The following is a 16,953-nucleotide window of genomic DNA, read 5'->3' as shown; positions in this document are numbered from 1 at the left end:
TTTTTTTGTACTTTTCCTTGTGGGGCTGTTATTGTTCACTGTTAGAGATGGAGATAAGACAGAAAAACAGTGCAGTTCTCCCTGTCTTCCTAGTCTAGATGTCATTCAACTGTCTCCTTGTGTCACAATCAGACCTTTTCTCTCAGAGTGAAAATTTATCTTGGGTGGGCCATGAAAAATGTGGGGTTGAGCTCGTCTGCAGTAGAGGGCTGCAGTGTAAGTCCTGTGTCAGCTTGGATTAATTCAAAGGGGGAGCATGACTGCTGACATGAGTGGTCATCAATGAACGTGGAATCAAGTGTAAAATACCATTGTTCACTCTAGCGGGTGGGGCTGGCTGTTCACAGTAGACCAATCCAGTACCACATGGATCTGTTCTGATCCTTGACCCCCACTCTGTTGTTGAACACATTTCTGATTGGTTGTAGAAATCTGTACAGTCATGGAGTTCAACCATAGGGATGGGAGTAGACAGAAGAATTACCTGAACATCTTTTGCTGACTGAGCTGCCAAGGATTTGGGGTTAATTGTAATGGAGTTTGATAGCAAGCTTCAGGTTTTTGCTGTATATGTAGGTGATATGATCATGGATTCACCATGTATGTGTCATATTGCCATGCTGGATTGTGTTCCTCAGCTGTGTCAAGGTTCTTGTTAAGTATTTTGGTCTTTGACTATAAATCCACTCTACAGAGTATTCTCAAAGGGAACAATTGTGGCAGTCTGCCTTCAGTCAATAGATATGAAACTGGAACAACTGTTTCAAAACAGTTAGAAAACCAGTTTTGGAAAACATGTACACTTGTACTTTGTGTCTTCCCTCCTCCCCTCCACCCCTAGCAGTGTGCATTCTTTGCGTATTTTGAGTCTGTGGGGTTTTTTAACTTCTGCCTCACTTATGGAGAGTACTCAGAATGCCCTTTGTGAAAGGAACCGTTGGCCGTTGATCTGTGACAGGCTGCTGTACCTCCATCAAAAACAAGGATGCCCAGTCACTGAAAGGGCTACAAATGTAACTTGTTATCCAGCTGCAGATCGGTAACTTTCACTTCTAGAACTGTTACTGCAGAGTCTTGTAGAAACCTATCTGAAAGTGATCTCTATCACTTTCCTCATCACCAGCAGGAAAATAGTGTGATTGTTTGATTCTTAGATTTCAGATTTCTTCATGAAGGGAGCAGATTGACCTTAGCATCCAAGTTCATTATCTCATAAATTTAAGTGAAATACTGTTGCTGCCTTGGCAGTTTCAAGTACAACTTTCTTCTCCTTTGACAACTGTTAAAAATAACCCATTTTTATTTGGTTTTGTTTTGCATTAGATTCATTTCAGTTTTGTGATCATGTTACAAAATAACATAGCAGAGTACTTCTTCCACTGTTAACATTGTACTGGAATAGAACATGTTCTTCCTTATGTCATTGAACTTAATCAGTTTTTTGTGCGTGTTTATAGTTAGTAATGAATGGACTACTTCTTGCAAAGACACTTTTTCATTTTTTGGTGTATAGGAAGTTGCTGTGGGTTTAAGGGAGACTTTTTGAGATTACCACACAAAGTGAAGGTACTGAAAATGTGTTTATAGCTTCAGTTTGTGTAAAGAAGTTCTTGTTCTTATAACTCAGAATTTCCTTTTATATCTGTGATTTCTACTACGAGTTCCCTTGAGGCTGTTGTCTCAACCCCATGCCCATCTGTCCTCTCCCAGGTAGGAAGGTTTTGTAGTTCTGTGCAACTTCTGTAGGCCTGCAAGTTTACATTTGAAAAATAGCCTCTTTGGCCTTATTCTTGAAGTTTTGACAAAATGCTAAGATGAGCAACCTATGACAGATATCTCAGGTAACTTCCTCTTTTCAGAATTGTTGCAATAGTTTCAAATTTCTGACCTACAAAAGAAAATATAGCTTTAGGGAGACCATTTTTATGAGCTTCCTAAGGAAGCAGTCTAGATGTTGTCTCTCTTGATTTTGACCCACAGTAAGCTTTCAATCTGTTGTTCAGTTTACAGGAAAAAAGAAATCTAAAACACGTATTGTTGGGAAAGATGCGACAGGAAAAGCTTACAAATATGATTGCCTGGCAAGGAATACTAAAAATATAAAACCTGTGAGTGAAATAGAAATGAAAGCCAGCTTTGAGATGTAGGCATGGCAGGCAGGAAGACAGTGATTAGCTGGGAAATGGGTTAAGTGATAACAAACAAAGGAACACTAAGGGACCCGAGGGTGTAGCCCCTCTCCACCCTGCCAAGGTATCAGGGAAAAGGTAGATAAGAAAAGTAGTCTTTAGAGTTGACAATATAGGATGATATAGTAATATTGTAGTTCTCATAGGCTGTATGCAAAGTTTGTAGGTTTTGTATCTTGCGCCGGTTGGTCACTGTAAATTAGAATATTCAACACAAAAGGAGATGTAATGTATTGTAACAAGGTCCTCACTCTCTTACCTCTCTTACCTTACCTTTCTCTCTTACCTGCCCCATCTCTCTTACCTTACCTCTCTTTCCTGGCCCACTTACCTTACCTCGCTTACCCCTACCTCGCTTACCCTTGCCACCTCTCTTGCCTCTTACCCTCTCTCTCTCTCTCCCCCTCTCTCTCTCTCTCCCCCCCCCCCCCCCTCTCTTTGGGGCTTCCCTTCAGCCGAGGCTGGTGGCTGAAGGCAAAGCCCTTTTTACCCACGACCCTTGCAATAAAACCACGTGTTTCTAAAATATCTCAGGAATGCAGAGTTCCTTCTCCCTGCCGTCCACGGATGCCCCCACAACGTATGTTCCTCTAATTGGAATGAATGGTGTGTGGCTACTAAAGTAACCAACCACTGCCTGTTTTTTCTCTCTTGCTGAACTAGGCAGTCACCAGCATAAGAAGGGAATGTAAGAGAGCTGGGTAATGGAGGGGGCTGTATTACTAGAAAATAAGAACTGAGGATTTCGTAGCTAGATACAGAAATTGTGGTGGGAAAGCTTACTGTATTGATGTCATCTGTGAGATGCAACACTGTGGAAATCCAGGATTTAATCAATTCTGTTAATTCTTCTGCTCATGAAACTACTTACTTTTGAGATTTTGAAAGCCACTAAAATCGTTCTGCGTGCCACCTGGTCTGTATTGCTAATTTTGATTTGAGGCAATTTTGTTTTTCACTATTTTTTAAGTGCTTTTATGTCCTCTGTTACCAAATTTGTCATTGATGGTGCATAAAGAATGCATTTTTTTTCCAGTCTGCATTATCTGATGTGCTTCCTCTTCTATAGTGCTACCTTGCTGTGATGAGCAGACACTTACTTGTTGGCCAGAGATTTTTTTTTAATTTTTTTTTTTTTTTTGGAGTTGCCTCTTTGTTAAACCTTTAAGCAGCTGTGTTAGTGGTGTCACACACAGACTTCACCTGAGCAGTGTTAGGTGTCCATTTCCACCTGGAACTGAAGAATTGTGTTCTGGTTAATGCTCAAGATGGCATTTGGCCATGCTATTTATGGTGCTGGCAAATTACACAATGCCATTCATCACAAGTTACAGCTCTTTGGCTTTTCAGTAATATGGGAAAGACTTCAAGGTAGTTTGTTTTAAACATTAATGTAGTTTACAGAGATTTGCTCCGGTTTTTGTTATCATTCCTTTCTGATCCAGGAAGTGATTTATCTTTCCCCAAACCCAAAAGGACAACTTAATATGTTAGAGACATTTCAAATGTGTATTGTCTTGGCTTTCTAATATGATATACAGATTTTAAACAGGTATTTTTGAAACGATGTGTAAATCAAGAATTTATTTGAATGTTCAGGATACAGTTCTTACTTGAATGCTGCATGGAGTAGTATCTTGGTTGCATGACTGGTTTCAGAAGGTGCATGTACTTTATGTGTTAATTAAGGGATTCTAATGGAAATTCTTATCCCAAAAAGAGTGTGCTGATAGGTCATATTTGTCCTGTATTTTGCAACAGCAACAAATAGTGGTTTTAATACTACTACAACTGGCAACAAATATTAGCTTACCTCATTCCACTGGCAAACCAGTTTGCTGCTTTTCTTTCTTTTGAAATATTCTTTTGCCTGTAATTTCATAACTATCTGCTTGTATTCCAGAATTTTATTTTTAAGAGGAAGAATAAACCTTATCATTAAAATAGAAGCAGCAGAAGCTCTGCAGTTATTAAATATGTAAGATTTTTAAAAATTAAGAATAAAAAATCTATAATAGCTTTAAAATTTTGGAGTTGTTTTCCCTTACTGGCAAAATATCCTTGATTTTTAGTACTTGTCTCTCACCAAAAATTTTGTTTTCTCCTCTCATTGCTGTTGATGTTTTATGAGAGTGATAGTGTTTGTGGTGATGAGCTCTTACGGTTTACTCACAGGTGTTGTGATATTTCATTATTTTTATTCTTAAAATTTATGGTTCCTGAAGCCTGATAATTCATGAGAATCTCATATTTTCAAGAAGGTTTGTATTTTTAATTGTTTTACTGCTTTCAGAAAATGAAGGGTCAAATCTCATCCTTTTTATTGATTTGAAATTGTTGATTAAAAGCAAATTGAAAAATCTTTTGAGAACCTGGGCTATATTTCAGTTTTTGTGGTTATGTAGTTATGTAACATTTAAGAGTAGACTCAGTAGCAAGGCTGTTTGTTAATCATGTTCATTTTGGTGGTATGTAGGGATGAATTAGAGCAGGATCGATAAAATGTGCTGTCTAGTTAGATGGTCCTGCTAGAACTCGAGAAAGATCATGGCAAAGTGAACACTTCAAGGATCTTAACTATTAATAAGGCTGTTACTGTAGGTTTGGGTATGGTGACCAAATAAAAACCAAGGAGGGGGAGGAGTGCTAAATGGAAAACGATATGAAGGTCAGTAGGAAAGCAGAGCAGGTATGGAATTTCTCTCTGATGAAGAGACTGGGGAGAAGATAAGTCACTAACCTTGGTTAGGCAGGAAAAAAGTGTTGTCGCGATGTGTCTTCAGCTGCTTTTTCGTATCTTCTTTCTCTAGTGGGTCTGGCTGAGTCTATCTTCCATTTTTCTTGACAGTTAGTAGAGTCAGAGAATTTAAGATGCATCAGTGTTTGCATATTATGTGTGGGTTTGGATGATGTTAGTCTCCCTTGACTGCCTGTGCTCAGAGGGATATCTGGGTGGCGAGTGGTGTTTTAACATTGCGTATCTTCTTATTGTCACTGCCTTCTTCAAATCATTATTTGTATGAGTGACAAACTAGCTCCACCCTTTGCCTTCTAACTGGCATTTCAGTTCTGTTGCTTTTTTTGATCTAACCATGTTCATTCTACTTCTGTTTACTCCCTGTGGCACTCTTCCTCTAACTGCAGTTCAGTGCTACCATGCTTGATATTCCTTGGCCAGCTGACAGCTCACTTATCTAATGCACGTGGAGCCTAACGGTTTCATAGACAGGTACTACTTCTTGTCCTGGGCTTCTGGTCAGTAGGGTTTTTTTTCCCAACCTCTATAATGAACTTTACCCTGCATGTAGATGAACAGAAGTAATGGCTTCACAGAGGGGTGTGAACTCTTCCTATTTAAATTGCTAACTTACAAGTCTGATGTTAATGTGTTTAGTCATTTATTTGTTGGCTGTTCTAGCAGAAATGTTACTCAAGCATTCGTATAGATCATGGATGGAATTATAGTTCGTGAATAAATGAAATACCACCAGTTCTGTTGGCAGATCTGAGCACCTTGTCCTCAGACTTGCTGTCGATATTTTTCTGAAAAAGTACAAGCAATCATTAGTTGCCAAAATTACAGTTTTGAAGAAATGTATGTTGTTTAGTAACATTTACTTTAAAGTTAAAAAGTATTTTTTCTATTTGTATGGTGTGTGTTCAGTTATATAGCCCAATACTTCATTCTTTACTTAACAGTAATACATTGAAAGAACAAACTCCAATAGCAGACTGAGTTGAAGGCAGGCATTTTAGCCAAAAATTCTGCCACTTTAATATTTGAGCAGTTCGTAATGCACATAAATATTTGATTTATCACACATTTTTTACAAAAACTTAAAAGTGAATCAATCTGTGTTCCCTGAACTGTAGAATGTTAAATGATGAGAGCACTTGTATCAATCAGCATGGTTAGAATTTCTACACAGGAGCTTTCTGCATTACGTATTAAGTGATTTTGTTTGTCTTGATTAATTTTCTACTGCACATTTACATGGTTACTAGTGAACAGAGGGAGGGGGAGAGAGAAAGATGCATGTAATCGTTTTTGTAATTTCTTTCAGGTATTTTTAGCAGCAATGATGTAGCAGTATCATTTCCAAATGCAGTATCTGGCTCAGGATCTAGCACTCCCGTTTCCAGTTCTCATTTACCTCAGCAGGCTTCAGGCCACTTGCAGCAAGTGGGAGCTCTATCACCTTCAACTGCGCCTTCTATAACTACTGTTGTTGCTGCAACTCAGGTAAACTATCACAAGAGTTTAAGATAGAAAACCATATTACTGACCTGCTTAATTTCAATGTTAAAAGAAACGGTAATTTTTTTTGAAAATTGGTTAATAAACATTATATTTGTTGTGAAATGTTGTAGTGGCTGAAAGTTCCCCATAGTATTACATAGTCTTAATTTGTAGAGCACATAGGTTTTTTTAAAATGTAGTTTGAGGAAATGCTTGTTAATAATAACTATATGATGACTAGTGGCATAAATGCTGGTTGCAGTTCATCAGTGTTCTAACCAATGTTTTATCAGAATGTAAGAAAGGATTTTAAAAAGTAAAATATGTAACGTTTCCCGTGTTTTGTGCAAAAAGGATGGTATCAGTTAAAGAGTGGTTTGTTTGGGAGATTTAACAAATGGACAACGAGCCCTGGCAAAGAGATGGCCAAGGCTGACATCTTGGTAACAAATTAATTTTGACATATATGTTACAGTTTTGTATTTGAAAAGTCATGGAAATGAAGATCCATAGTTCATGTTTGATGGTGAAGGAATTAGGGAGGCATGGGAGAAGTGCAGAAGGGTGACATAGTTGAAGTAATGACCGAGAAAAAATACCTTTATGATAGTATTCTGTATGAATTTAAGTCGGACAAGATTACATTTATCAAGATAAGAGAGTACGAAGTTATGGTTGCAGAAAGTCACCATGATTACTGTTGAAGTATGAAGGAATACTGCAATATACATGATGATTTTATACTCCTTGTTTCTTTCATTTTTCATTTTCTGATGAGAATCTCTCTTAAAATGAATGTATCAAATACATATATTTTTGTGTGCTTATAAGCGATGAACTTGTAATTTATCTGCAGTGATCTAAGACAGTGGATATAAACATGAAAAAATTGAGCTTAATGTGTGTGTGCACAAACAGGTTGATAGCAGAAATGCTGTATGAAGACCAACACAGATGACACTTCAATAGCAAATAGCAATTTGTTCTTATAGGTGGCAGTTCATATTTTTACATCATTCTTCTGGACTAGTTTTCTAAAGAAATAAGGTGGTTTCACCCCAAATTGAGTGGTACCTCTTTTTGCACAAATTGATAGAAGCTACTTTAAAGAAATTAATTAAAAATTTGGTATTTTAGGAAGTTCTCTTTTTTTTTCATTTCCAAAGGTCATTAAACGTTCTAACTCACTGACACCACTTAAATTGAATAGTTTGGAGTCCAGAGGAGGGGTTGTAAAATAGTTTAGTAGCAGGTTAAAGGATTAAAAAAAAACCCCAAATAAGTCAGTGCTGTTTTCACAGAGGAGAAGTTTGCTATCAGAGTCTTGGGGAGACGGGGCTTTTTGTGCAGCTCAATGTATTCTTAAATGGTCTGGGGAAAGGAGGAGGAGGAACACACACCGAAGTTTGCTGATTATGCTGGGTTATGCAATGAGCCGTTACCAAGATCAGCTGTCAAAAACTGCTGAAAGACCACAACCAGCCTGTGTTGACAAGGTGGTAAGAGGGCAAATAAAATCAATGTTAAAGGGAAAGGACAGTTTCTATTCAAAACAGATATGGTACATGCCAGAAGAGGTACAAGAAGAGCCATGGCAGTGAACAATGGCAAAGAACATCTTTATAAGGAGTGAGTAAATAGTAAGGGACTCGTGGCCTCAAAAAGAGACACTGAGATGGGATAAGACAAAGGTCTGTAAAATCAATTGACATGGACAAGTTAAATAAGCAAGAGTTGTGCACCATCACTTCTTTTTGTTAACCTCTGTCAGAAAATAAACAGATTGAAAAAACAATTGGACAAAACCCATATTTTATGAATCAGGAAGAGAAACACCACAGTATTTTTTCCCTCTTGTTGTCACAAAAAAAGAGAAATATACCCTAGGAGATGGACCTTCTCTTACTGTTTAGCTGAACTAGAGAGCCCTCCATAGGTTAACTGCATAAAATTCCTGTCCTTCCTTTGCCTTTGTTTCTTGCGAGTTGCCCTGGGGGCTCTTTCTTTTTTTTTTTCATCCCCAAAGAAGCAAAGGAGTTGTGTATCTTGCCTCACTACCAAACTTGGTTTCAAGTGGTCATAGATTTATTTTTCAGGATTTTATTCACAGGTACTACCATTTGAAGAGTCTTGAGTTTGAGATATACAGGGAGATTGAAATTGTGAGTTTTGGTTGACAGCCATAAAGGTGAGCTCCTGTATTTGAATTAACAAAGTCCTCCACTACTTCAGTGAGTCTTCTTTCAGTGCATAAGGTCCATATTACCTTGGAGAGATTCAGCCAGGAGAGCCTAGTTTAGCATACAGATGTTCTCCCCTTGAAGAAACCCTTTTTTATTTTTTAATTTTTTAAAATCTCTTCCCCTACCCCCCACCCCCTTCCCATTTAGCATAAATGACTGATTGGATGTCAAGGGTTAGGGTTTACCTACTTACTTCTGTGAAGTTCCATCAGAGTGCTGTCTGCTTACTGGGCTCTTGTGGATGTATTCTCAATGTTTACCCACCTCTTGACCATGGAAGTCTTCAAATAACAACGTGCCAGCATGTTTCTTGTGTAGTGTTCTGATTTAAAGAAAACCATCATCCTAGGTTATAAGCTAAGGTAAGCTTGCACCTCTATAGCAGGAAAAAAGTAATAGTTAAAAAATTAGGTTTTACTTAAACTATTAGTTAAGAGACCAAGTATGACCAAATCTTGTCTGCTCAGTTATTCAGTTGTGTTAGCAGACGTGCTATTGGAATAGTGCTAAAACTTGGAATAGCCTCAAAGATGTGCTGCTAAGGTGCATCTCGTAAGATTTCAGCTGGTTAAGTCTCTATTGGGCATTTGTAATATGATTTTGGGGACATCATTAATTTGTCAGTTTTTCAAAGATTTATTGCATGTCTCTTTTTTAAAAGGTGTTAAGAAATTATAAAGAGAAGGTCTTGGGAAAAAAATATGTTCCCATAAAATTAGTCTCAGAATTAGCTGATACCTTCTGATTAGAATGGAATGATAGGCATCTAAGGCAGAAAATTTTGTTCATAGCATTAAAAAGTCTTGCAAATAGTTAAAAGAAACTGCCCCAAATTAGGTAATACTGTTATTAAAAACTGCTACGACAAAACCCCACAACTTGAAAATCCTGGATTTTCAGTTTTCATTCTGTTGACTAGTATGATCGTTTCTATACTGTGGTTTTTGTTTGTTTGTTTGATAAGACAAAAGCACAGTATGGGCCTTGTTATAATTCCCTTTTTGGCCTCATTTTATTTTCTCTCATGCCACTAATTTTTTTATTCCAAACTAATAAATCTAGAAGACATTATGAACTTGTGTTCCATGCTATGCTGTGACTGGTTTGAAGTGCTGGTGTTCCTCACCAGGTGGGAACCAGTGGACTAGTAAAAATGCCACTTGCTGGAAATTCAGATTATTTTGCATGCTTTTCTTTTTTTTATATGTCTTGGGCATAGACTCAGGTTATACTGCTTAATTCAATAAGGCTTTATTCGCTAACAATGCATTTAACAGTTGAAAAATGTAGTAAAAAAGAGGTACAGTCCACACAAATATTTTCTTGTGGTTTTCCATGAATTGGTGCTCTTGACATGGTTGTGAGTACTGCCTGTTTCATATGTAACAGCTAATTGCTGTATCCCAAACTTGTGTCTTTTCCCTCAGAAGTGTGTCTTTAATTTTCATACAGTTTTTGGTATGCGCTCTGTTACTGAGAAAAATCACTGTCTTCCATTTGGATTTTGAATATCATCTTAACTTTCCACTTTTAAGCCAGGTCATGAGTTGCACCACAAATATTTAATATGTGTTATTTCATAAATATTTCATAACTATATGCTTCATAGTTATAACAAAAAATGTTTGTTAGCCTGTTATGCTGTTCTGTAACAATTTGCTGTATTGCTCTTTTTGATAAGTTATTCTTAATTATTAACATGTTCATATAAGAAGTGGTGATCTGGGTGCTTCAGTATCTTCTGGTGTTGTACGGCAAGATTTGTTTTTATTCATTTAGTACTGTATAATTGAATGTTTGCTACTTTGGTTGGAATTGAGATTGAAATTGCTGGAGCTGTGTGTTCTTTTTGATGACTTAAATTAGTGAAATTACCCTACTAGAGCTCTGTGGCCAATTGTTTCTGGGGTCCCCAGGTGCTGAATGCAGAATCAAGCTGCAGAATTGGAAGTAAAAGCTTTTGACTGGGCTTTCTTCAGTCATTGATTGTTAAAGCCATTTAATGGTTCAGACTGTATCGCTTACAAGAAAAAAAAATATATTTAACTGTCTTGTAATCTCATTTCAATAGTGCTTTTAGTGGGAGTGGAAATGGCATGCAGTAGTTTGTTTAAATACACAGTCTTTTACCTTAAAAATTTGTAGCTTATCAAATTTCTGGTGTTGATATTGTATGATCCGGGAAGGTGTGATCTTTACGTTATAGTAATCTCAGTTCATTGAGAAAATTTAAGGATTTATTCTTCTTTTGAAAATTCAATATCAAATTTTCAGGGTTTTTTTTTTTTTTTTTTTTTTTTTTTTTTTTTTTTTTTTTTTTTTTTTTTTTTTTTTTTTTTTTTTCCCATTCTACTGTGTGATGGTATCTCTGCACTTGGCGACTGTAATAAGTACATCTTCAATTCCAGGCAATATGGCACATACTTGTTACTAACCTTTTCTAAAGATACAGTCCAGAAGATTCTCTTATGGTGGGATTTTTTTTGCTGCTGCTAGATTTTTCTTTCTTTTCCAAGTTTTTTTCCTCTGCAGCTTCTGTTTTATTCTCTTCCTAGATTCCCATCTCTTGCTTTAAGCACTGTGCTTCCTTTACCACCAGAGAGGCAGGTAATGAAGACTGAAAACGACAAGAAGTATCTGTAACAGCAGTTCTTGGGGCTTGCACAGAGATAGGGAAACTGCATAGTTGCTGTTTGTTATTCTTTACATCCAGGATTTGTTTGTGATGGCATGATAGGTGCACTTCAAGGTACTGTAATGAACTACTGCCTCCAGGGTGCAGGTGTGGTAATTGGGAAGGTAGGTGCTGCTTCTCAGTTGCATTTCTGAGTGAAAGAAGTTTGCTTTTTATCACTTCCATTGTCTATTCCAAAGTTCCTTTGGCTTTACTTCCATTAGGAGCAGTACAAAAGCAGCAGGGTTTTCTTTAGCATTCATATAGAGGTGGTTATCCTCTTTTGTCTGATTCAGCTTCTAGGGGGAGATAAGGCTTATTTTTTCCCCCAGTAGATTTGGAGTTATTTGTTAACAGCAGAGGAATGTGAAAGCTAAGGAATCCTGGGATCTTTTCTGAATGTAGGGCATGTGATGTTTCAGATGCATCTGTCCTGTGGTTTTTATTTTCTCATTTTCTAAATTAATCTAGTCCCTAATTTTGGATCTCTGTATTCCCCTGCTCTTTCTCCACATTACTAGTCTACACTATTTTTGGCTTTCTGTTTTAGTGGGTTTTTTCCTTGTCATAGTTTAAGTCTGCTCATCATTTTGCATGCTATCAAGGGAACTTTCTTGTCCTTTTTATTTTATATTCTGGCACTCATGGGAAAATAAATGAAAAGACAGGAAATAGGAACTCTATTCTTAGTTTCTGCTCCTTTCAACAGAGAAGTTAGGAACAGTTTTGGGAGCAATCTTATTTATACCTTCCACAACGAGAGTGGAATTATGAAAGAACTTAATAGTACATCTTAAACAAGTAGATGTTCCTTTGCTGAAAATTCAAGTTGAGAGAGCTTTTTGCAAGTCTGTAGGGAGGGGGGGTTGGGCATTTTCATGGGACAGTAAAATGCACCTACCTGATTGATATTGCTTCCAAGTTTACAGTTGTGACCTCAAAATGGATGCTGCATTCTTAAATTCAGTATGGCCAAGAAAGATACTTCCTTGTCCAGTTTGTTTCCCATTCTTGTTCAGAGAAACATACCCTGTTTCCTGCTCATTTGAATTTATGTTTTTTTTTAAATTTAATATTCAGCACAAAGTGACTGTGAGGAAGGAAAGAAGGAAAGTTTCAGGTTAAGCATCTGAAGTTTGCTAGAGCTTGCAGGCTGCAGTGTTTTAAGGGATGGTTCTGGCCATACTCTCTGTGGATACTCTAGAACATGGCAGGTCTATCAGCTGTCAGTGTTTAATCAAATTTTCTTTGGTGAGTAGAATAAATACTTGGAAAAAAAAGCCAAGCTGCCCTCAGTTCTAGGACTTCAAGGTGTTACAGATTTGACCTGCATTATATGGTTGGCTGCTTAAGTGAGTTTCCTGCTCTGCTCCCAGAGATGCACATCTCAACCATATGTAAGAGCTGGTATAATACTCCTGTAGACCCCTTTGGATCAGAACATCTTAAAACTAGAGACTTTGACATGACCTCAGCAAACTTATTTAAGCAATAATCCCTTTTTTTTTTTTTTTTTTTTTTTTTCAGTGCAGAGGAACTTAGCATAATTATGTTAAACTGCATTAGACATGTAACCAGAGATGATTTCCAGAACTTAAGAAGAACTTTACTCTCTTTTTACACATTTTTCAGGCCACTTTCTGAGGTCTGTTCCTTAACATAGAAATCGTTGAGATACTGAATGCTGTAAGAGCTCTTAGGAAGTCAGCTCTTAGAAAGTCCAGAGTACCATAAAATTCTGCTGCATATTTGGTGGGTGCCTTGTGGTGAAACCTCTCACCTCTTAGTAATTAGTCCTTAAGGTAAAGCATAGGCAGCAATTATGACAATATGTTAATATATTGCTAAATTTCTCCAAAACAAGTAAGTTAGTTCATTTTTTAAGTTCAGTTTATACGTTGTCATACACTGTATGTTGTTGGTTTGGGGAGGGGGTGTTGTTTGTTGGGGGGTTGATGGTTCTTTTTGGTGTTTTAGGGTGGTTTGTTTTTTTTTTTTTCTTGTTTTGTTTGTATTACCTTTAATATGAATGATAATTAAAAAGAGACTAATAAAACATCTGGAGATAATGGTTTAAGCAGCATGTTTCCAGAAAAAGGAAATTAGATCCTTACTGTGGTACTAGAATTCTCTAATCAATAGAAATGCTGGATACATGAAAACCAATTAACGTACTTTGTTACTATCAGAACACCTCTTGATGATAAAGTCTCTTGAAAGAGGCTCTTACCCGCTGGGTCAAAGGTAAAATATCAACATGCATCACAGGCTGTTTGGATGCTGAAATTACTTGGTTTTCCTCATCAAATAACTTAAAAAGATAACAAAAGGAAATCTCAGTGCATCCATAACAAAAAGAAATCATTCTTAACAGAGTATGTTGCTCATCTTTGGAACTCATTGCCACAGGAAATTGTCAGTGCTTCAAGATTTGGAAAGTCTGCTAAATGCATCTGTTGTAGACAGAGAGGTTTGATATTGTAGTGTAGGTTGTCAGTGCAAAACAGAGACTGTGCTTCCAAATCTACTACATCATATTTGTGTCACAGCTACTTAAATTTTAGTCTTGCAAAATGAAAAATGTGAAAGAACTGTACTAGTAAAAGTTTTCCCATCAAAATTGTCCTGTGTCCCGCTTAAAAGCTGTTTTAATTTTTAGCTACTTTTGGGCAAAATGGGTAAAACTCTTTAATTTGCTTTTCATGCAGTCTTACTGAGGATTTTTGGGGTGGGGGAGGAGGAGAGTAGCAAGGAGGAAGAATTTACTGCCAGAGGGAAAATTCCTTCTAACATGTGACTCAACTAGAAGAACAAAGGAATCATAGTTGCAAGTAATCTAGTATTTAGCCCAATGAAAATCCTGTTTTCCTCTTGCTTCAGAAAGCTTGTCTTCCTGTGGACTTGTGCAATATAGAGATAGTCTGAAAGGCGGTTGCGAGGTTTTGCAGTGCCGCATGCTGAGACAACTGCATCAATGTTTCGCTCTAGCAATAAATGTTTTCTGCCTTCAAGCTGAAGCTTATTTAGCTTGGCTTATCTGGTGCTGCTGTAGCAACCATCAGTCTCCAGGCAACTGAGGCACATTGACCTCTTCGTTGAACTGAGTGTAGCACTACTTCAATTTAGCTGCCTGAGACAATAATAATGGTGTTGAATGTAAAAAGTGTGAAATTTTCTAGTTTGTATGCAATGGAAATAATAAAATGTTTAGATGAAACAATGTTTAGGTCTAACTTGAAAAAGATTTCAAGTATGCATGGTGTGTGTTGGTTGCTGAGGCAGTGTGGGCTTATAGGCCTTATATAAATGTTGAGAATCTTGCAAGCATTTTTGCACAACAGCAATTTTTGTTTGTTTTATCACTTAAATTGCAAAGATCGTTGATATTTAGACAGTTAAAATGTCCATGCTTGTGAATAAGTAACTAATTCTTTATTATTACTCTTTATGAAATTGTAGACGATCTTGAAAGCAGTTACTTTTCTATTAGATACATTATTTGCCATATTGCAAGTGTCTGGCTTTCTTTGGAATACTGGTATGAAGAAAACAGATTCTTCTATGGGTATAGTGAGTTTGTTTCCTAATAAAGTCATTTTTTTCTGCTAGTCAATGTGAGAGAGAAGTTGAGATTCTTCATATATAGATTAAAGTTCTTGGGCAAGATACTGCTCCCATGTCCATGTAGAGCTCATACATTTTAAGTTGTGAAGACAGATTATGGAAACGATAGAGCAACCAACTTAAGGTGGAAGGGCTTTGTGTTGAAATGGTGGCTCTGTTTTCATTTAGGTCTGTGGAGGAATCCCATGGTCTTATCTCTACAAAGCCTCCTTTAAAAAACAACCCAAAACCTACAACAAAACAAAATCCCCAAACAAAAAAACCAACCAAACGAAAAGCACCTTTTAATGGGGTAGCATTCTAGTAAGTTTTTGTTAGTCTCGTTTTTATGTCTGGTATATAAATAAATAGATCTTAATTGGTTAAAAATTCATATTATATTTAGTTAGTTAACATGAAAGAGAGGAACAAAGTGGTAGTACAGTTGAGGTTATAGTGTTTTCACAGTATTGGAAGATAGGCCTTCTATCCATGTGGTTTTTAATGACTTTATGTGCCCTTGTTGTACACTGGGCAGAGGTATAAATTAGTTTCTGTAGGTGTGCCATTAATTTTTCATTTTGCCTTTCAAATCCCACTGTGTTTCCCAGTTGAATTCATTCATGCCTTTCTTGGAAAATACTTGACTGCTGGTGTTTGAATGTTAGATGGTTTCATTTAATTGAAGGATTTATTTGTATGTTTAATCAAAACAATTGATTCTCAAAGACAGTATTTGATTATTAGCTTGTTCATAAGCTACAGTCTTCATTATAGCTAGAAGTTCAAAGGATTTATTTTTTGCTGCAGACAGAAAAAGTACTAGTAATGTGCATATTTTGTCCATGGAATGATGTCACAAATACTGTTTTCCTGACAGATTTAAATAATGACAGTTTGTACACATGTAATTAATGTTCTTTTTCTTTTTTGAATGAAAAGCTTTTCTTTTCTTCTAAAACATTGTAAACCCTTTTTTTGATTTTATTTTAATGTTTCCAACCTTCTAATTATACTTTCCAGTTAATTCTTTCATTTCAGCCAGGTGGCGAAAACATTTTCTGTGAATTGGGCTTTGATTATCTGTTTTTAAAAATCCCCAAACTTCCAAGGGCTTCAGAGTGCTTGGATGGTAATGGTGGCAGTGTGGGAGGTCTATCTACTCAATCTCAGTGTTGCTTTCATAGAATGAATGTGTAAAAAACTGTAGTGGATGTTAGGGTTTGATTTGCATTGGTGATTGTGATAGCAGGTGAGCTGAGGTTTGCTGTAAAAATTCACTCTGATTCCAGTCATCAGTAGTGCTGTAGGTTGTTTTAGTCAAGTGGTCGATATTGTTTCCTTTAAATTTAGTCATGTCACTTAAGGACAGCCAAAGCATATATTAAAAAGATGTAAATCAAAGTATCAGTTTAATTAAAATTTATGAATAGTAATTATCATGCTACAGATTAATATTGGTTTGTGTTGTATTAATTGTTTTGAAAAGTCAGATATTAGTTTTTGGAAGAAATGTGGGAGCCGTATTTTGTTAAGGATTTTCTGTGTTGTCTTCCCTCTATGTTTCTTGGCATATAGGAAAATAAACAGGAATTTAGATTTTTGTTTTTCCATTGGAAACAAGGTCTTGATAAGCATTCGGAGATATCTAAGCAAATCTCATATTTGTGGTGAAAACTTTCAAGGGTTGTGTCACAGGAAGTGATGCATGAGGAGGTGTCTGTGGCAGGACTAGAGGAGTATTGTGTTGTCAGTTGTGCTGTGACCACCCTTCTGTGGGTGTGCTTTGCCATCCCCAGGGGCAGCTCACCATTCACAGGAGGAGAGTGATGGTGGGTATTGGTGTGTCCCTCCCCTCTCCTAAATGCAGTTAAAGGTTGTTCCATAAATACTGATAGAATAAAAGGAAGTAAGAGTGTAGTCTTCCAGTTGCCTTTAATACCCAAGCAAAGGCCTTAAAAGTTCTTGGGATAAAAATATTTCTTCACTTGCCCAAGTTAAGGT

General features: G+C 36.8%; 1 protein-coding gene across 4 annotated transcripts in view; it reads left to right on the top strand.

Moving 5' to 3' along the window:
* The window catches only part of MLLT10 (MLLT10 histone lysine methyltransferase DOT1L cofactor), a 125,762-nt gene that overhangs the window by 85,516 nt on the left and 23,293 nt on the right, over positions 1–16,953 (top strand). For all 4 annotated transcript variants that reach the window (XM_083884741.1, XM_083884739.1, XM_083884740.1 and 1 more), the window contains one exon: positions 6,254–6,432. In XM_083884741.1, the coding sequence (XP_083740867.1) occupies positions 6,254–6,432 (179 nt within the window). The remainder of the gene's footprint in view (positions 1–6,253; positions 6,433–16,953) is intronic.

Source organism: Zosterops lateralis, assembly GCF_965231275.1.
Source record: "Zosterops lateralis genome assembly, chromosome: 1".
NCBI classification, from domain to species: domain Eukaryota; kingdom Metazoa; phylum Chordata; class Aves; order Passeriformes; family Zosteropidae; genus Zosterops; species Zosterops lateralis.
The sequence above is the reverse complement of the archived record's forward strand: the minus strand, read 5'-3'. Positions and strand labels throughout refer to the sequence as shown.